Source organism: Chelon labrosus (assembly GCF_963514085.1).
Source record: "Chelon labrosus genome assembly, chromosome: 6".
In the NCBI taxonomy this organism is placed as follows: Eukaryota; Metazoa; Chordata; class Actinopteri; order Mugiliformes; family Mugilidae; genus Chelon; species Chelon labrosus.
In genome coordinates, this window is record NC_140342.1 from 8,011,593 (window position 1) to 8,032,534 (window position 20,942).

A 20,942-nucleotide genomic window follows, 5' to 3' on the forward strand; every position below is an offset into this window, starting at 1 on the left:
CAGACATGTCTTTGGGGAAAATGACAGGTTCAAAAATAGGACTTATGGCCCAAAATATCTTTAATAAATCAAGCAAGGGAGGGCTACAGAGAGACTCGCTGGCGATAAAGGGAATAGTGGGAAATTAAAGCCCCTTTCATGTTCCACGATTGTTTGGGCAAAAAATACCACAGACCAATTTGCAGATCCCCTGTCTCGGTCTGAAATATCTCTGTGCTGCTTTTGAGTTGGAGCTTAGTGTGAGTAAGCATCTCGTTATCTCACTCGTGCAGCCAGCTCTGTTGGATTAACACAACTGTGAACTGGTCTGGGCGCCCAGATCATGCAAACGCACAAGGCAACACATCTCCAGCTGTGAACGTGCATGCGTTTGGGCGCCTGTGCGCAGATTTTTGACTCGGGTAGCTTAATCAGGCACAGGCGAACCTAGATACATCCTCGAAGGAAAGGAGGGAAGAAGCGCGTTCAGAGAGTAGAGGTTGAACAACGAGATGAAGCAAAAAAAGAAAAGAACAAATAAAGAAGAAACACTTCTCCAGGCAGAACTGTGACGCACAAAAGGACACACCATCTCCTCTCGAATGACCTTTTATTGCTGGGGAAGGATGCAGGGTTGGCAGGCCCCTGAGCCTGGTGGCATGTAACAGCAGTAGGGCCGCGCTCCCCTCTTCCATGTGGAGACAGGGGTTTACTCTTTACCATCAATCCATAGCCGCTTTCCCTGAGGAGGGCTGACTGGTACTTGTCAGTATCAGATCTAATAGAAAACATACACAGGGTTAAACACAATAACTTCAGTTGTTTTCTATGAAACCCACATGATAAATAATGTGTGATGGTAATGCAATGTGATGACAGTGGAGGAAAAAGGAAAAGAAAGGGAGGGGAAACTGGAAAAACAGTTTTTTGGCCTGTAATGGAATCCAGTTTTTTTTTTTTTTTTTGTCATTACCCCTCTCCCTCTCTCAGCACTTCATCTTGGTGAAATGAAACTAGATGACAAATTACCAAAACAAATGAGAGAATAAAACAGCAGTGCTCATTATACACTCTTTCTGCAAATGTAAGTACAAGAACACATTTAACTTAATATAAGTTACAGCACTTTTTTTTTTTTTTTTTTTCCTGTTCCAGGCCATGTTTCGTTCCATCTTAGCTCAGAGTCGTCTGACAGTAATTTGGTGCTGCCATCCGTATGTGGCGATGACTAATGATGAAATTTTCATGAAATAACTGAAACACGGGAAGCCAGTTTCCATGCATCAGTCATTGGGAATAGATCCCTCCTCTCCACTTTTAATGTAAGTCATTCCACAGCTCCATGACTGAAGGATTTGTCTTCCTGTTTTGTGTGTATATATTTATATGTGTGCGTGTGTGTGTGTGTGTGTGAGCGAGCATGTTTGGAAGTAGAAGTGTCAGAGGGCTATTACGGTCGGTTAGAGCCGCTCTTACTTGATGTCACATCTCCCATCTGCGGGCATTTTACAGTAGCCAGTTTGCCTTCGGCTCAGTGGATTCATACAATGGTGCAAAAAAAAAAAAAAAAAAGTGGAGCAACTGCAGGCAGGAAACGGGGTTGTAGGGGCTTCTGAATCCAATAAGCTGTGTGCGTTTCCTTGTCACACAGTCACAGCTGTGCTTTGACCATAGCCAGCTGAGTGCATCTCTGTCCTCAAGCTCATCCCGACCACTACCTCGGCTTGTGCTGGTGAATGATGGGATATGGAGATGAAAACAAAAGGCCATTCTTAAGCTCTACTATAGTATTCCCTTAAGTGTCACTATTTGTCATCTCACAACCACAGTTTAACATTTTGGGGAAATACACATATTTGCCTTTTTGCCAACAGTTACATAAGAAGATTCTACCACATGCGATTGCATACGACGCTACAGCATGGGGCCACTTAACTAAGAAAGGAGGAAACAGATGCAGCACAAGCTGCTGCATGCTATACATCAGGCATAACATTATGACGACCTTCCTAATAATATGTAGGTCTCCCTTGTGCCTCCAAAACAGTTGTGACTCATCAGAGAATGGACATGGGCCTTCTGATGGTGTCCTGTGGTGTCTGGCTACACAATGTTGTTAGTGGGGGCCTTTGGTTCCTATGGGTTGAGGGGAGGGGCCTCTGTGGATCATCCCACAGATACTTGATCAGTTTGGGATCTAGTGAATTTGGAGGCCAGGTCAACACCTTGTGCTGTTCTTCATGTTTTTTTGAGTTGTTCCTATAAACCGTTTTTGTGTTTCTGTGTCAGGCTGCATCCTGCTGGGGATGGCTGCTGCCATCAAGGAGTGTCATTGCAATGGGATGGGGGTACCTGGTCTAGTCTAGGTGGGTGGTACATGTCTAAGTAACATCCACATGAATGGTCAGTGTCAGTGAGTATATAGCAATGAGTATATTGGTTTAGTGTGTACAAAATAAATCTAAAATGTGTGGTATCTATGTATGTTATACTGTATATACAAATCCATACGTACAGTCTATGTCTGTGAGGCAGATTTGCCATCTTTTTAATGTTTGCTTGTCAAGCTGTTTCCCTTCTCTTTATGCTATGCTATGCTAAGCTAATTGGCTATTGGTTCCATTTTTAGTATACCAACATTGCATCATTTTTCTCACTCACAGAATAAAAGCAAAAAACACAATCGTTTCACATTTTAGATTTAGAGTTTTGATGGTGCTCTGATGCTGATGCTGATCTGGTTAGTGCCAGTAAAGCAGTGTTAGCGAGAGTCCTCCTGAGCTGTTACTCAGTATGTTTCACCCAGAGGTGATTCATGTTGGAGGCAGAAATGATGGTCTGGTCTCTGCGTATCAACACACATCCGTACGTGTGCCTAAATATGAGGCGAGTGTGGGGGTGTAAAGAGTGGGGTATGTTGAAATTCTGTTCATCCACTTAGTGTATTATTGAAATTCAGCACATTCGCCTCAATACTGTCCATATGGAGGCAATGCAAAAATTCAAAACCAAACAAGTGTGTTGCGTTATTCTTTAAGAAGGGGGGACGTGAGCATTCGTTGTCATTTCATGTGTGTCACTGTGCTAACACGAAGTAGGGCAACCAACCATCCTATTTCCAGTCTGCTCCCTCACCCTTGCCTGTGGCATCGCACGGCCTAATCAGTGTGCTTGGCAGAATGCAATACGTCCTCACAGTTGAAACTGTCACATATGTGAATGTAGTGTATGTAAGTTTAGTCCAAACATCCTAATAGACACGCACGTTATGCAATGCATTTTGTCTAGAGAAACCCATGCAAATAGTACACACAGGTCCAGGAAAAACAGCTGAAATGCTCAGAGACATATCAGTGCACTTCTTAAATAGGCTACCTACTGGTACAGTACATAGGCCACTGTCTTGGATTGAGACTTTAGGCATCCAGTTACTTATGCCATTATGTTTGGACTGGTACATACTGCTATGAGTCAGGATCACTCCCTTATATAAGGAAGGAGAGGAAGCGAAAACGCATTAGTGGGTAAAACTAAAGGTTAATAGAGCAACGTCTAACTCACTAGTGCTGTTCAATTACTGAGCTTCTGTTGCTTCATCAGATAGATTTTGTTCACGTCCACAAAATACAAGCGCCAGTAAATGTGTGAGGAAAGGTTCCTCCGTCGTGATGCTGATCGCGCTACAGGACGGCAACAGACTGTGCAGAGAGCACTCCTCTGTCTTCACCAGCACTTGACTACCTAATGCTTGCCAATGCCAATAATCCAGTCCTCCAGAATTACATTAGCTAGCACCATTACTGTCCTGCTTCCCACAACCTGGTGTGCACAGCCCAACTGTTAATATGCAAAGCTGTGAAACAAAAACAGATTGGGCGTTTTAACAGCAGACCCATGAAGCACAGGTGTTACTAATACCACTCACAATGCTTCTGTTCTCTTCAAGTCAATCCAGTAACCCGTGAGAGTTTATAGGTGTGCCAACATGGACAATAGCAGGACAAACTTGCACACACTTAAGCTGCTAAATGTAATTCAGCCACTCATTGCATTATTTACACCTGATAAAAGGTCTTCTGTGACATAAGCCAGTTCCAACACACTGCCGCATCTGCAAGATATCAGCTTCGAGCATAAACTACTGAACATAAAACAAAGGAAAAATGCTGGTTCATGTATTTTGAAAGAAATCCTTCCTTCTCTGGTCCCACAAAAGTCTGTTCAAGAAAATTCATTAGATAAACAGAATACACACTGGATGGAGGACGGAAACATACTATTGGCTGAAGGCTTTTCTTTTTTCGTCTTTCTGCACAGAGTTAGCTGCCCTATTCACTGCAGAACTGTTTCCTTCTGGGATGATCTAAATGTGTCGTCCTCAAAGCCTGTAAACACCTCATAAGGCTTTTTGGCGCATCAGCAGACCATGCGGAAACAGACAGGACACTGCACTCAAATTAGTTACCCAACAAAGAGAGGATGAAGCAGATGAAGGAGATGGAGCATCATTTATCAAAGTGTCCTGTTCACTTGCCATCCAGAGTGGGGCCCACTGCCAAATCAGACCTCAGCAGCTAGCACACGCTGCTTCTCTCAGCTTTTAAAAACACTGTAGAACCATGTACTTATATTTAATTTCTGGGCTTATAACTGAGGGGAAGATGTACGAAACCACACACCAGCAGACTAACACACTCAAATGCGCAAAAGCTTAGACAAACTCCATGTTGTGTGCAAGCGCGTGCGCACATTTATTCATAGTACAATGATACAAATGCATTGCATAAAAGCAGTTCATCCTCTCCTTCCATGCCTGTGGGCAAAATGACAACAAAACATGTTTAATTTTACATAGCCACACTTCTTCTAGTCTGATTAGTGCCACTATGAGACTTGTCAAAGTGCCACCAATGCTATGAAAACTATGTTAGAATTGTCTAGAAGCTGGTTATCTTGTCCAGTTAAGTGGTGTAAAACCCACCTATAACGGATATTGGTTTTCAAAGGTTTTAGCAATCCCAATCCCAACAGTGATTTCTACTGGATATTGCAGCAAATAGTTGCCAGACATGTCAAAAAGTAAACACATTCACTATGGTAATCACCACTTAGGGGCAGTTTTCACAGATCTAATGGTCTAATAACCAGTTTTCAGGTTAGAAAAGTTGTTTAGCTTGTCACTATCTTAAGATGGATTAATTCACTAAGAAGTTTTGCTAAATTTCAACTTTTTTCATGGTAAAAAACATGACTAATCAAACAACCCATGGGCTTATTAAGAGAGCTGCATAAAGGGCCATCACTCAGTGTTGCTGCAAATATTTTCCAGTAGTATTGCAGTGAAAGAAATCCTCCGCAGCACAAAAAGCTTTGCCCCATGTGAACAAGAGGCGCCTGTGAAACGCTTAAAGGTACACCTTCAACGGTTATTAAGGTTGATTTTTATTCTTCTTATTATGGGTTTTTAATCAACCCAGCTACAAAAGTTTCATTAAGTCATTATAATTTAACTTCTATCTATCAGTTAACCATGAACCCATGGGAAGGGCGGGAAGTAAACCTGGAAGGTAAAACATTTTTGGGGCCAGTCTCGTATTCAGTTCTCTTTCATACATGAAACACCTGCATCCAGCAGCAAACATATTTCTACTTAGAGAATTTAACAGTAATAATAATAACATAATGGGAATATTTAGTGACGCATGTAACAATGTAAAGGAAAGAAAAAGATATGACAGAAAATCCAGGTGGAAAAAAGGGAGTCCTTAAGAGTGAGGCATGTTTTAGCTTTTGTCAGTTAGTGCCACTGGGAGGAAACATTGTACATCTTAGATCAGATTAGATACGTCTTAGCACACTAAGTCCTTTATTTTATTTATCATATGCAGTTTTAAAAAAACATTTGTAATTCGAAGAAACTTCGCACACTGAGTCCGGTGCATTTTATCATTCTACTGTTCTCCTGAAACCTACACAATGATCTTGAGGTACTCTCAGTTCTTAAAAGTGGAAAGAGAAAAAATTTAAAAGACTAAAAGTTTGCCCAATCTTGAAAACTAATTATTCTGATCGTTTCCAGATCTAGTTCAGCAGTGTAGTTTGACAATCTGCTAGCTATATGAGAGCCACTTTAAATAAGACCGTCTATTTTTGCTAAAACCAGCTGGCAGTTCATGCACAATTTAGCAGACGCCATTATGGATCTCAACGCTTACAGGTATGGTGGCTGTCAGTGATCAAAAAGAATTTAGCGGGTGCAAATGATAAATACAGTTGTGCAAATTCCTTTCGTCTGAATGTAACATTTTAACTTAAATTTTAACTTTCAGAAAAGGGGCATGACTTTATTTTTTGTGGAACTAATCTAAGAGGAAATATTACATTACATAATGAATGAACGCAGGCCAAAATACACAAACTACTTAATGCTTAACCAACACATATGTTAAGGACATGGCTGACTAGCTGCTTCCAGGAAACCAGCTTCACTGATAAGGTTTGGGTTTTTTAAGCAGGCACGACCTTTCTTCACTCACAGACATTAATAACATACAAAGTGATACATTTGCATATGTGATCTATGTGTTACTGAAGTACTAAGACCTCCATTCTGGTCCAGTGTGTGTTATATCACCTGGAAGCCCACTACAAACGAGTAGAAAGACATTCCTTATCTCTGCTGAAGGCCCTCCCTGTTTCAGAGCCTTTTAAACAGACTCAGTTTCATTACACTTCACAGACAGTCGTGGAAGTTGACAGGAGGCACTGTAGGAATCCATGGCGGGCAGGGTGGGATTTAGTCTTTTACACAGTATGTGAGGTCTTTAAACTCCCCTTGTCGTTATCACCCCTGGCCCTCGATGTGCGACCAGTCTCAGTGCCTTCCTCCTCCTCGTCCACATCAACCTGCTCATCTTTCTTCTTGATGTAGCGCTCATAGAGCACCATGACGACCCCCATCAGCCAAGCCGACACGGTGCCGGCAGCAAAGATGACGAAGCCGATGACGACAAAGAAAAGGTAGTCCCAGGAGCCCAGAGTCTGGTGACATAACGTCCGTAGCTGGATGCCCATCTCACCCAGACGGCGGCCCTGAGTGTCAGCAGGTGAGCCACACACCGTCTGGCCCTCGTCTGTCAAACAAAACACATAGCAGAACAGGAGTGATGAGGATTAATCGCGGGGCAATGCCATAATCCAGCATCTATTAAAATACGGAAAACTCAACTTCACTAAAGACAGAAATCCTGTCATTCTTTTCTCAAATGTCCCAAAAAGGTCCAGACTTGTTAAAACAAATAATACATATACAAACGGGTCAGCTGGCCGTGAGTGGCATCGCTCAGCTGCTGAGTCATTTTGTTCTGGACTTAATGTGCAGGGTTTGCATCTCTTCATGCCATCAAGCCAAGTCAGGGACATTTTTAGCAGACATGGCAGCAGCAAGTAAAAGTTCATCAGGAAATTGCCAGTGACCTGCGTTTGAATTATGATCCGCACAAACATTTTTGCCATGAATTACACATGAGATATTTCTCAAGAAAGTTACAGTAAGTTCTAACTGTAGTAAAGTGCCTTTTAGTTTCGTGTGTATGCCTCACTTTTAAACTAATAAACATAATTGTTATCCGTGGCTCAATTCAAATGGGATTATAAAACTATATGTCTTTGGCCACTAACTCCTGGACATATTTCTCAAATAGTGTCCCATTGAGGTGCACTGTTTCACTTTCATGACAGAATAGAGAAAATACTTTATTTTCAGGGACTTCAAAATGTATTCACCCGCTCATCTCCTTTTGCACTAAATAACTTTATATACACACAGCGGACATACACAAACGCATGAATTAGCATATGGTTTAAATGTTCCTTTGATGTCGTAAGAGTTGTAACAAAATGCAAAGTAACGGAGCGAGAAAAATATTATGCGCAAGGCATTAAACTGAGAAGACTGTTGAATAATTCAGGCATATTACTACAGTTCGTTTTGCACTGCATTTGTAAATGGCCTCAAACTGAGCTGAAGATATCCCTAGCAAAACTAAAAACAAACAAAGTGCAGAAAAATAGCGCCAGCGTAACGATGTTGCCTTCTTTATCAGGAAACTGTGAGGCGTGAGCGCCTTCCCCATGTTCTAGAGTCTAGAGTTGATGCCGCATTAAATTACAAAAGAAGAAGAAGAAAATATGAATTATTCAAACTCCTTTTCCCTATGCAGGATTAGAGAGTGACTTGGGCCTTTGTGTCTGCCTGAAACCACAGATAATAAGGTTCCTCATCACTGGATTGGATTGGATATGACTACAACTAAGACTAAGCTGAAACCTACAAATCTGAACAAAAATGTTGACTTCCTGCCTAGATATACTATCATTTCAAAGGCCCATCAGTCAAAATTAAACACGCCGCATGACGGGTGCTGGGCTCTGCAGCAGCTGACAGTAGATGCATTTTTCAGAAACTAATCCTGGAGGCTGGCTGAGCCTTTTGTCACCGCGAGCTCAAACTGAAACCCAGCAAAGTGTTGCCGTCTCCACACGGCCACCGTTTTTTAATTGGCTTCTGTTTTCTCCAAGCTTGTGAATTCCCACTGGGACAGATCAAAAGACTTGAAAGTTTCTGCACGGGAAAGAGTTTTCTGAAACCCTATCTCTGCACCAACAGCCTCAAAATACACAGTCCCCTTCTGATGGCGTGTTTTGCTATGAGAATATGGTTTGTGCACACGTGGACGTAACAAATACACAAAGATTAAACTGTGCTGCTTTGGCTCTCTTTATACCACAACATATTTCAGATATTTCAGTTTTGTTTTATGTTTACTCAAATGACTCATGGATATTACATTTTATAAACTTGTTCCCTTTTTACCTTGTGAATGATAGCTCTGTAGTGGCTTCTAATGAAGTTAAATACAACCTCATAGATCCACGGCAAGAAGTGTAACATGACCAAACTGTTAATGTTGAGGCAAGTTTGCTTTCCTACTGTATACATTTGTATAGTTTTTCATCTACACAGAGTGAAGGATTATGGGATTTCAACCAACATGGGGGCTACTGAGACATACTTGCGTGCAGAGTACACAGTTTCTCTGTTTACTTCAAACTATGGCAACTGGGACTGAGTGGCTCATGTTGGAGTTGGAGCCGCAGTTACTTTTACTGAAATGACTACAATGCAGAAAAGAGAGAGAGAGAGATGTCCATGTAGATGATGTGTAGGAGGCTGAGCAATGGTGAATTTTCTGTGCTTGTCCGGCCACTGAGAGACATAGAAGAGGAAATGCACTTCTGACCAATAAGAGCTGTTGTGGCTTTTTGTCAAGGTGCACGTCAGGCTACAGCATTGGGTACGGAGCTACAGGGCAGAAGCTCAAATCTTAAGCATAAGATAAAGCATAAGAGAATTTTGCCTGTATGTAGGCCAAATGCTGACTGTGTGAAAGTTCGGCTTGGACTGGAAAGGAAACATTCCCAATCAGAAAGCACAAACAAAAGAGAGGCAGAAAATTATTACACATGAAAACAAAGTCTTTGTCCAGTCTTTTCCCCCAACAGGGGCATAACTAAAGGACAAACAGTGGCATATATTTTATGACATTAATGGCAGAGGAAGGCTACAACAGGTAGACATGGTCTGCAAACCTCTGCATAGCACCAGTATAGTCAGTGCAGATGATGGTTGCCAGCCTAGCTGTTCAAAACCATAAAAAGGAACACAAGGCTGCCCAAAATATAAGATCTATACATCTAGCTACAATGGAGCCACACAATGTGGGTCAATGATAATAACATAAAAACATAATTATGCTTTGATTTAACAATCACTTCTAGCAAACTATTTCTGCTCATTCTCTGTAGTTTTCATGCACTCAGCGGCAACATTTAGCAGTAGTGTGTAAAAACGGACTCAGATTGATGGTCAATCAAATCACTTGACAGCTCGTATCTTCAGCGAGGCTCATCCGTGGCTCAGAGATCTGAGAAAGAGCATGCAGCTGAAGAACGGCGGTCTGATTCTCTAAGCTCTGTCTACCGCAGGAGATTCAAAGTCTACTCTGATCTCCTCAAAGGCTGTTTCTGCACACTGTTCGCACAATATGCCATTACAAACACACACACTCGTTCTTAGCATACATGCATGCATAATCCCCCTCCACAACACTTTTTTTTCCCAGTCCGCTATCTCAGTCCTTTCAGAGTCAGTTAATGGATGCACGTGTTCATCTCCGTGTATGTGTAGGCGCCTGACAGCAAGGAAGGAAACCCTTCTGGCTTCAACCCCCCCCCCCCCCCCAGGAGGGACTGGCATCAAAGAAGAGGGCTTCCCTCTCTCCTTCCCCCATCCACTCTCTGCTCTATTTCGAGATGCTCCCCTTATATAACAGCTGAGAGAGTGCTAATCTAGCCAGGAAGGCGAGACAGAGGAGAATCTGTTGGTTCCTTCCTGAAGCTGTATTTCTCTCCCCTCCTTCTCTCTCTCTTGCATGCTTGCTCTTGATGTGTTTGCTAAACCGTGGAGACAAGCAAGCCATGTCGCATGAACCAGGTGAGACCCAGACGAGAAATAACAAGGCTTCGGAGGCAGAGCTTGCAGCCGAAAAACAGCCGTCCCAGAATTGTTATTCTGCTGATTCTCCCCCTCAAGCACTACAAGTGTGCTTTATACGTCTGTGTGTCTAATTGCACGAATAAGTCAGCGTGTACACGCGGGTATGTGTGCATGTGTGCCTCCATTCGGCATGGTTTAGCTCTCTTAACCATGCCGAATGGAGGCACACATGCCGAGGTTTGGTGTGTGCTTTAAAAAAAGATGGACAGACTGTGTGTTTAGAGATATAGAGAATGTGAGTATCTATGTGTCCGCCTTCTCCCTTGCTGGCAGCTGTCACTGGAAGAGGCTCCACTCCAAATTAAGCTAGACAAAAGGCGATGAGCAGCAGGAAAATAGGACAGCTCTTGCAGGACTCGTTTTGGACTAAGCCTAAGCTTCACAGGGACCATGGTGAACTATAGTGTGTGCGTGTGTGTTTGTGTGGGAGAGGGAGAGAGAGAAGCAGGGAATGCCTTTTTAGTAAGCGTGGCGATTGTATTATAGCTATATTGTTAGAATTATGACTGGCTTCTTGCTCAGTTAGACTCACTATAAATAGCAGCTGCCCTTTTACACAGTGACACATCTATACCAATGCATGAGCATAATAATTCAAAGTAAGAAAGATCATAGAGCATCAGACGCATCGATCAGCTCAACAGTAATGAAACTTAAGGGAATCAATATTTGATGGTGCAACTTTGATCCATTACTCACACCTGCAACACAGCACCCAGTAGCTAAATAGAATATAGATTGGTAAGTCATTTCCAGATAAAGGAATGTCTTGTTTTCCTTTCCAAAACTGCAGAAAGCAGAGTTGCCAGAAGAGAAATCAAGAGGCTCCCTCCCTACGATCTTCTTTCACCCCCTTTGTCATTTGATAGTCTGAATGCTGTCACGCTCCACTGCTGTCACCTGCGTCTCATCGCACTGAAAGCTGAGAGAGGGGTTAACTTTGCAGACTCCCATAAAACCGTCCATGGTTTCACACGTGTCTATGCGGCACACATACAACAACGTATCTTTATACATGCAATGATTATCAACTGTGTGCGCGCTCAGAGCTGCAGGCGTGGCGGGGAGTTCAGATGCCACATGGCGTGAAGGAAATCCAGCAGTGAGGCCTCTGCGTGTGCTTCAAAAGATGTCATGTTTTCCTTGAAGGGGTCTGAGGGAGTCTTTCACTGCCAGTTCGTTAGGTATGACTGCTGCCAAATTATTATTTTTTTATTTTTTTACTTTTATGTGTTAAATAAAGGTGCTTAATCACCCAGGCTGATGTTTTGTGATGCTGGTGGAAAAACAAAAGCAAGCCTGGATTGGCAACAGTTCCGGGAACCTGGAATTCCAGGAAGCTCCTTGTCAACTAGTCAGTGCTAATTTTATTCTGAGAAAACACAGGAAATTAAACACAACATTAGAAAAACTGTGTTCAAATCTGTACTTTTATGATCTTTATTATTTGGATTTATCCTTTTGTCTAAACATTATGAAATGTGGCCTGTTATTTATTAAGATCTAATTCTATCCATTTCATAAAGTTGGAAGAACTTGGCTGGATAGGTGCTTGGTGTGCTATATAATTTTTGCCAGTAGACCCAGTAGTTTCATCTAGCCCTGGGTTTTCATGCCAGCCCTAAAACTATGTTATTAGTGTTTTATACAATATACTGTATGTAAAGCACGAGTGCATAATTGTTCACCAAAGACGAGCAAGGTACAACCTTTTAGGGGTGTCAAGTATAAGAAAGTTCCAATTAAAGCATCTACACCATGCTATTTCCCTTTATGACATATAAAGTACTCACAACTTTCCTACATAAAAGGCATATTTTCAATGGAAATGGGCCATTTCCTGAAAGGAGCCTCAAGCAAAAGGTCAAACGTTTGCGTAACAGGGCATTATCTAATAATTAATAACTGGAGCATATCGGAGTCTTTGTATGTGACTGACTTGGATTAAAGGTTAATGTTCAGATAATTTCCTTATATGATAGTACACTAAAATAGAATAGTTAATTGACAGGACCTTGGAACTTGAAGCCCTCCAGGTGGACCCACAAGCAGAGGTCCTCGTTTTCGCATTCGCAGCTCCAGGGGTTCCCGCTGAGCCCCACCGAGCGCAGGGCGGGCAGAGCGATCATGGAGGTGATGTTGAAGACCGTCAGGTTGTTCCGGCTCACATCGAGCACCTGAAGGGCCGCGTTCTCCGCAAAGGCGTCCGGGTGAATCTCCGAGAGCCCCGGGTTGTCCGTCATCCTCAGCATCACCAGGCTCGCCAAAGGCCCGAATGTCCTGTCCTCGATCCGGGTCAGTGTGTTGAAGGAGAGGTCCAGATAGGCCAGCTTGCGTAGATTCCCAAACGTGGACTCTGATATCTCCGTCAGGGAGTTGTTGCTGCAGTCCAGGTACACCAAGTCGGAGAGGTAGTTGAGCGCCAGAGGAGGCAGCTCCACAATCCGGTTGTTGGAGATGATGAGCTGCCGCGTGGCCAGAGGCAAGTTGACTGGGAAGGTGGTCAGGTGCTGCCCAGCGCACTGGACTACTAGCTGGTCATCACACACACACCTGTCCGGGCAGCCAGTGGAGAGTACCGGGGATGTGATGACCCCCGTAGTGAAGAGGAGCAAAACTATGAGCCGCAAGGGTTGCGCGCTTGGCTGCGGGGCAAGACGCATGACACCGCAGAGGGCTTCATCAACCCCGTTTGGACAGAGTCAGACGCAGTCACATTCTTCATTGAGACATCCTCGCCAAGATGTTTGTCCCAGAAATGATTTCCACCGAGGTCAAACCTAACGCTCGCCCGTGGCAACCTCTTGCGCGTAATGTCTCAGTTCATCGTGTCAGTTGGATCCAGCGCGCGTCCGTACGCTGCGTTGAACCTGTCATCCAGGAGCTTTCGTGTTGTTTCAAATGTCATACATTCGTCGAGTTTATTTTGATGACAGCTATTCGCAGACTGTAGGGTCCCCTCATGCTGCGCTGCTCATCACGCTCTGTTGTTCCACTACATGTTTGCCATCCTCTCGCTCTCCGAAACTGAATCCAAATGAGGGGGGCGCACTGAACTGCGCGGCGGGTAGGGGTGGAGGGTGAGCTATGGAGTGATCTCACGCTTTTGGTGTGAGCTGGAACGAGGGTGGAAGGTCTGGACAGTGGAGGTAGTACAATACTAACATGAAATATCAAGCAGGCAAAGCATTGTCCATGCACAGTTGACACCTATGCCACAAATAACTAGGTGACCTGTGACACTTCAACTGCAGGCACAGTAATTACATACATACATGACTCACGTGTGTCAAAGCTGCTCTCATGTGTGTGTGTGTAACCTTCATGTAAATATCTGTCTGTGGACATGGTTGTGTGTTCAGAGCAAAGATCAATTGCACGTGACACGCGAGAAACATATTGTATGGACAACACAGTGACATCAGTGTGCTGAGAGAGGGAATCCCAATCAGCCTACTTAGACCACTCAGCAAACATGTGCAACGAGGCTTTTATGATAATGAATGAGATGTCACACAGGCAACCGACCCCACAAACTCTACCCAGCCAGCGGATGATGGGACGAGATGAGATGGGACAGGGTGGTCTCAGGCATGCAGTTGTTTTTCTCCGCTCTCCAGTCTCAGTATGAGAGTCCTGAGTCTATTCTTGGTTCACTGTGTAGGTGTTGAAGTGCTGAATCAGACACAGCATGATGGAGGAGGAGGCGGAGGAGGAAGAGGACAGATGTGCCGCTGACAGTGCATGAAAGAACCCCCTGAGCCGACAGTCGACAACCCACTGCACGCTGACCACACATAGACATCCAAACCAAAATGAAGTTCAGCCCTTTTCCCTGTGTTTACCCAGTGCGGCTGTGTGGAGCTGGACGCCAGAGTATAACCTAATGCTTTTTCACACTTGTCATCCATGTGGACTGGACTAATCCACACAGCTGTTTTGAGTCAGTTATATTCAGTGACTTCATGAGGACATCTAGTGACGAAAGCTTGGTAATGCTTTGTAGAGTCATGTTTTTGCAGCCACGCACTGATCTTTTCTCATACTGATGCATGCTTTGTGGCAGAATGGTTAAGTGTGGCCCAAGAGTTTACTTATGGTTGTCCAGATCTATCTGCTGATTTTGGTGACACAGGAAATGCATAACAACATGGAGCCCAATCATGACTGTTGAAGCCCAGACCTTTAGCTTTAAAGCCCAGAGAACATCTTAAACTTCCCATGGATACCAAATATGTCAGGCAGGTTTCTGGACCGATTGTCAATTTTACATAGTTTAACATCATATTCAGTGAAAAGATATACAGATTGTATGACAGGAAGGGTAGAGGAAGGTGATTTATCAGCCTTAAGACCAATAAAAAATGAATCTCAAATACCCAGCTTAGCTCTGATGGCAAACATTTTCAATGTAGTAAAACCAGTTCATGTGGAGGCAAACAGACGGGGATGGAACTGGACAGCGTGGAGGCAGTGACAGAGAATAAGAGGAAAGCTGAAAGCCACCATGGACAACTCCTCTCATCCTCTCATTTTTGAGCTGAGGAGGATGAAGAGCACTTTCAGTTATCACACATAAACACTGATTTCTTTGTTCTTTTTTATAGTTTATACTATTCTATTATTCCACATATTCTTTCTCTATTATATGAAATACAAAAGCATAGCACAGCATACGTAGAAATAGGTTTTAAACTGCTTTGTTTTGTAATCTGTCCTCTTACAACTTGCCATTCATGTTCCACCACTCTTGCAAGAACTTGTGTCCCTCATCTGTCTCTTTCTTTGATCTGCATTCATCAAACCTGTTCACTAACAAAGAGTCCACCTAAATTGATACAAGGAAGTTTATTGGTAGGCAAGATGTTGTAAAGGTGTGTCCAGCCGGAGGCCGAACCTCAAAGCAAGAGACTCAATACTGTGTGTGAAAGTCAATAGAGTTGAGTTTAATGACAAAGTTCAGCTGGGATGTAAATCCCAGGGCAAAAAAAAAAAAAAAAAGACAATGCGAAAAGGGCAAACAAAAGGCACTGGAAACTCCAGGAGAAACAAAAGAAAACACAAAGTGGTTGCAAGGGCAGGAGTCTGGCTCTCTCTGGGAGGCACTGGAAAGGAGGGAAAAACACAAGAGATGAGTTCAATGTCTGCAAAAGAGAAAGCCACAGAAACACAAGGCAAGATCTGAGGGCTGGCACAAACCATAACATGCAGAATTATCTGGCACTGGAATGAAGCCATGGCCAGCCTTTTAAAGAGTGCTGATTGATAACTGGCCACCCAGGTGAGCCTAATGAGGGAAAGAGAGAGAAAGCAGGGAAAGAGAACAAAACCAGCACCAGCACTGGAAACCCAGGACCACAACAGATGTGAGGGAAACAGATGGAGGGATGAGAGGGATCGAAGGGAAGGTATGAGGCGGTGGAAACTGCAGATGGATGATGGTCTTCAGACGCAAAGGGAGCCCAGGGAGTGGGACTCAGACTGGGGGCACGTCTCTGGAAGTTTCGCTTCCTTGTTTCAGTTAATTTCTATTCAATTTAATTTGTGTTGTATCCTCAAAAGGTTTGAACCTGAAACCCCCAGAGCGAGCACTAAGGCGACAATAACAAGAAAAACTTCCTTTTAACAGGAAGAGGTAAGTAAGCTGTGAGAAATGAACATTAAGAGCTAAGCAAGACACTGTGTGAGGTTTTGGTTAGAACACAATGTGGTTGAGATTTCTTTGGCTGAAAACGGTAGAAGGAGCGTGAATAGGAAAAGATTACCGGAGAAGCAAATAGTTGAAAACTAAAACAAACAAAGAGACAGACGGTTAAGACACACCTTCTACAGGTAAGCAGGGGAAAAAGAATGACATGATCTTTTTCCTGAGCCTAAGTTATAATAAATTAATTTTTGGTTATAGCAACTACTGGAATGCAGGTTGGTCTACTACAAGTGCTGGTGTAGTAAAGGTCATACAAAAACAAAAAAGATATCTTCACTAGCACTATTTATGTTTAACTAATCTATTATCATATTATCATATATGATATCTTATGCCAATATGTAAAGGGATGTCAGACCTGTTTCATTCACTCATGCAGTAGCAGCGTGAGTTTGTTGAGCAAATGACACCACTGGCAGTGGTTTGCATATCTCCACGTGACCTGACATGTGATAGAGTAAAACTCCAGCCTGTCAGATCTCAGTTCACCTCACCAAGGAGGAGATTACTTGGCTGCGCTCCACAACTCAATTAAATCTGCCCTCTGGATCAGAGCCCTGCTATTGAGTGGTGGCTTAGTGACACACCTTGCCGCGGCACTTCTAAAGAACGGGGCCGTCATTGATGTTATTAGACACACACCAGCATAATAATACTGAGCTGTTGATTCAGCTGCGCTTTAATTTTGGAGGCTGTGGTTTGCAGTACTGTTGAATCGCATTGTGTTTTGTACTGTCACGTTTCTACTAATTTGACAAGTGTATTTAAGGGGACATCCTAAAAAATGATCATAAGGTTGGATTACCACCTTTCTGACGTTGTTTCACTTTCAACCTTAACTTCAGAACACTAAATAAACTGATACTTTAGTCCATAGGAAACATATCTAGTACAGCTGGAGCATTTCCAACAAGCCTACTTTATTTGTTGGATATTATAATGAATATTAATATTGATAGAACAAAACTTTGTCTTCGGCTCACCAATACATTAGACAGACAGTACTAAAATACAAAAGCTGACATAAATACAGGCACACAGCATTACTTAAAGATTGTATCTTTAAGTTTCTCAAAAGAAACTAGTAAGTAAATCGGTCAAACACAAAATAGTGAGTACAAAGTACAAAGTGCATCATTCCCTGCTGAAATACAGTGGAGTAGATAATCTGACCCCTGCTATTAGTTCGTGTTGGAGAGCAACACAGCAGCGGAGCTTACCTGCTCCCTACAGCGCATGTCAGATAAATGGAACTGATCATTTCAGGAAGTGTCCTAGTGGAGCACCATAGGGAGCACCCTCTTTTATTAGCTACTGTTATACTGTAGCAGCACGCCCTCCCCCTCTGTGTTTACGTTACGGAGGCTACGCACACCGACGCAGCCGACGTTGAAGTTCCAGTTTAGTCTCTGTGTTTTCACCTGAGTGTTACAGCTACTGCCTGCCCAGCTCACAGCTTCAAGGTAAACTTATATTTTTGTGATAACTGCGGGTTCTCTTATGTGCTTTAAAACTCGCCCTATCTAACACTCCAACCACAGCGCTGCTGGTTTCCCCATTTGACCTTTCGTTTTGAAAACGTCCTTGCTCTCTCCTCTGTTCAGCTTCTTTCTCGTCTTTGCCCTGAAAACGAGATTTTTCTCTTTATATTTTAACCGCAGTACATCTGTATTTTTTTTTTTCCAAAATAAATAAAAAAGCGTAAGAGTTACTTTTTTAAAATTAGCCAACAGCTTGTTAAACCGCATTTTGTGGACCGCTCCTACTAACCGACAACTCTGTTTTCTCTGTGTCAGGATGGTTGTGCTTTCCAAGGAGTATGGATTTGTGGTGCTAACAGGTGTTGCCAGCATGGTCATGGTTGGACATCTGGGCGTAAAAGTCGGCATGGCCCGGAAGAAGTACAACGTACAGGTGAGCACAAGCTACAAATACGCAGCAGAAAGTGTTATAAGTGAACTTAGTGGACAAACAAACTGTTTGCTCTTTGCAGTACCCCAAGATGTACAGCGATGACCCAGAGACTGGAAACATCTTCAACTGCATCCAGCGTGCACACCAAAACACGTAAGTCGGCTCCATTGTGCGCACACACAGTCGTTGTTGCGCCATGTTTCCGTGATTGAATGAACAAGCAGGTGAAAGTTGACATGCTTTCCTTTTCATCTCTCACCAGGATGGAGATGTACCCCGCCTTTCTTTTCAGTCTGGCTGTCGGTGGCTTGCATTGTCCTGTAAGTTTATCTTTGCATCTTCATGACACTACTTCTAAAATATGATTTTACATGAAGCAAAACAAAAATATAGCTCCTACAGCACATTTGAGAAAATAGTTGTGGAGGCAGGGAATATAGGAATAGCTGCATCTTTTGTGTTTCTTTTTTTTTTTTTTTAATTTGAGAGTTCTTATTTTGTTGTTTTGGGTTTTTTTTTTTTTTGCTTTAACAGCGTCTAGTTAGTGGACTTGGAGTTTTGTGGATCGTTGGCAGAGAGGTGTATGCGTATGGCTACTCCACAGGAGGTAAGAAAAAGCTCTTGTTTCAGGTTCTTCTTTTCTGACATGCGTAAAGCTTGCTGTTAACTTGCCATTGTTACTACCATTCATTTCAAACAGATCCTAAAAAAAGAGCGAGGGGATTTTTTGGGACTCTGGCTCTGATGGGGATGATGCTGACCACGCTCAACTTCGGCCGTCACCTGCTGGGCTGGACTGGACCGAGGATGGGGCACTTCCGCCACATTCGGTCTTGATAAAGAAGACCCCCCCCCCCCCCCCCCCCCGCTCACACATTCATTGGTATAATCCAGACCACTGTAGGTAACGTAAATCATATAGCCTACCTTGCAACATGTGTGGTAATCAGACCAGTGAAATGCTAAGTGATCTGACTGGTTCTTCAGGACAGGCCTCGCCTCATTTAGAACACTGAATGTATTTTCAGATAGGCACACCCATACAGGATCCTGTTTTGTTTTTAAACTTCACCCTGATTTAACTTCAATCAGTTGTCCACATGACTCTTAATATCATGTGTGTTTTTGCACTATAAAAATGGAGAAACTCTAATTGTGAGTACTTAACCCTCTGTGTTTGACATACTTAGCGACAGATAATTTTTATTGTTTTGCGTTTGCGAAAGATGAAAAAGATAGCTTTTGTATGTTAATAACTGACAATGGTTAGTCAAATGTGTTGCTCTTGTCTATTAAAAACCTCCATAATTTGCAGTATGTTTACTTTTTCATTTATCTGATTTCGTTTCTCATTATGAAGCCATATTAGATATAAAACACTGGCCATAAGTAATCTTTTAAGATTTTCATTAGGTATTTATTGAATATATGAGGTCAAGTTATTGATGGTGTTTGCCTAAAGGGAGGGTTTTTCTCTTTTCACGTTGAGTAATTGATCAAAGTCCACATCGCCTGTGCCAAGAACACTCCCACTATTTAATGATATTTGACAAGTATAGTAGTACAGGCTAATGCTCCAAGAGCTCGCCCACACATCACCGCTGCATTTATTTAAACAACATCCCTCCCTCTTAACCCATTCAGGCCTAAATACTCTTCTGTAAACCCCCTCTCAAAACCTGAGGTTTTTCAAAATATGTCAACTCTTACTAAAACCTTAATTTCTCAGGCTCTGTTGCAGATAAAAACATGAGATAAAAAGCATTTGACAGCTTACTTCTTTGGCTTTCAACTTGACTGACTTGCTAGGGCATAATCTTCAAATGCATTTTTTTTTAAATCAATAAACACCAAACATTTTTAAAATTTTGAAAATCAGTAAAGATCTATTTTTCCAATTACTTCGTCAATATCACTTCCTTCACTTGAGTCAGCCGTGACGGATCGCTAGCACGGTGTTTAAAATTTTCGACCAAAACATACTCCACGTGTAGGCTTATTTCGACCAATCACAAAGCGTTTTATTAGTCACATGAGTTTAAAAAAATCCCTAAGCATCTCTGTCACTCACCAAGAATATTTCAGCCAATCACAGTGCATATAATTGGCCATGTGCCTCGAAAAAGACGACAACGCTCAAAATGACGCGTTTGCCGGTCTTAATAGGCTTGTTCGACTTCATGCAGATCTGTGCAGATCAATAGGCGCGTTCGACTTCATGCAGATCTGAGCAGATCTGACTTGACGTGATGCATGCTGGGTAGAACAAGTTCATTTTAACCAATCATATTCGAGGTCTATGAGCATAACAACCCAGCATGCATCACGTCAAGTCAGATCTGCACAGATCTGCATGAAGTCGAACACGCCTAATGATAACTACGCATAGATGCGTGATCCGGTCTTAAAAGTAAACACGCACAGATGCGTGATCCGGTCTGAATGGGTTAAATACAGTGCCGGCGCTCCGCACACGCACATCACGCACTGCGCGTAGGGCACCAAGTGCCTGGGGGGGCACCAAAAAATCTGGGTCGTGAAAAATCATCACAATAGGCTACTAGTATAAATAACAAATAAAATATGTCTAAAGCATGTTAATATACAAAAGCAATACAAAAGTAATATAGGCCTAGACCAAATTAGTCGAGAAAAAGGTGAATCTCCTGTGCGGCCCTCTCTCTAGTCTCCCTCTGGTGCCCCCCTTCCCCACCTCCCAGTGGT

The 20,942-nt window shown here is 42.8% G+C and overlaps 2 protein-coding genes across 2 annotated transcripts; one reads left to right on the top strand and one right to left on the bottom strand.

Annotated features, from left to right (window-relative positions):
- Positions 1-6,783: 6,783 nt before the first annotated feature.
- On the bottom strand, positions 6,784-13,260 carry LOC311489129 (leucine-rich repeat-containing protein 52-like; the record flags this gene model as incomplete). The annotated part of the gene is made up of 2 exons (XM_084546076.1): positions 6,784-7,112; positions 12,612-13,260. 2 exons carry the CDS (start codon positions 13,258-13,260, stop codon positions 6,784-6,786), a joined length of 978 nt encoding a protein of 325 aa, XP_084402202.1.
- A 4,407-nt stretch (positions 13,261-17,667) lies between these two features.
- LOC311489331 (glutathione S-transferase 3, mitochondrial-like) lies at positions 17,668-19,532 on the top strand. Its single transcript, XM_084546362.1, has 7 exons — positions 17,668-17,767; positions 18,101-18,218; positions 18,298-18,371; positions 18,481-18,538; positions 18,753-18,825; positions 18,919-19,065; positions 19,145-19,532. The coding sequence occupies exons 2-6, from the start codon at positions 18,102-18,104 to the stop codon at positions 19,053-19,055; spliced, it is 459 nt and encodes a 152-aa protein (XP_084402488.1). The 5' UTR covers positions 17,668-17,767; position 18,101; the 3' UTR covers positions 19,056-19,065; positions 19,145-19,532.
- Positions 19,533-20,942: the final 1,410 nt, after the last annotated feature.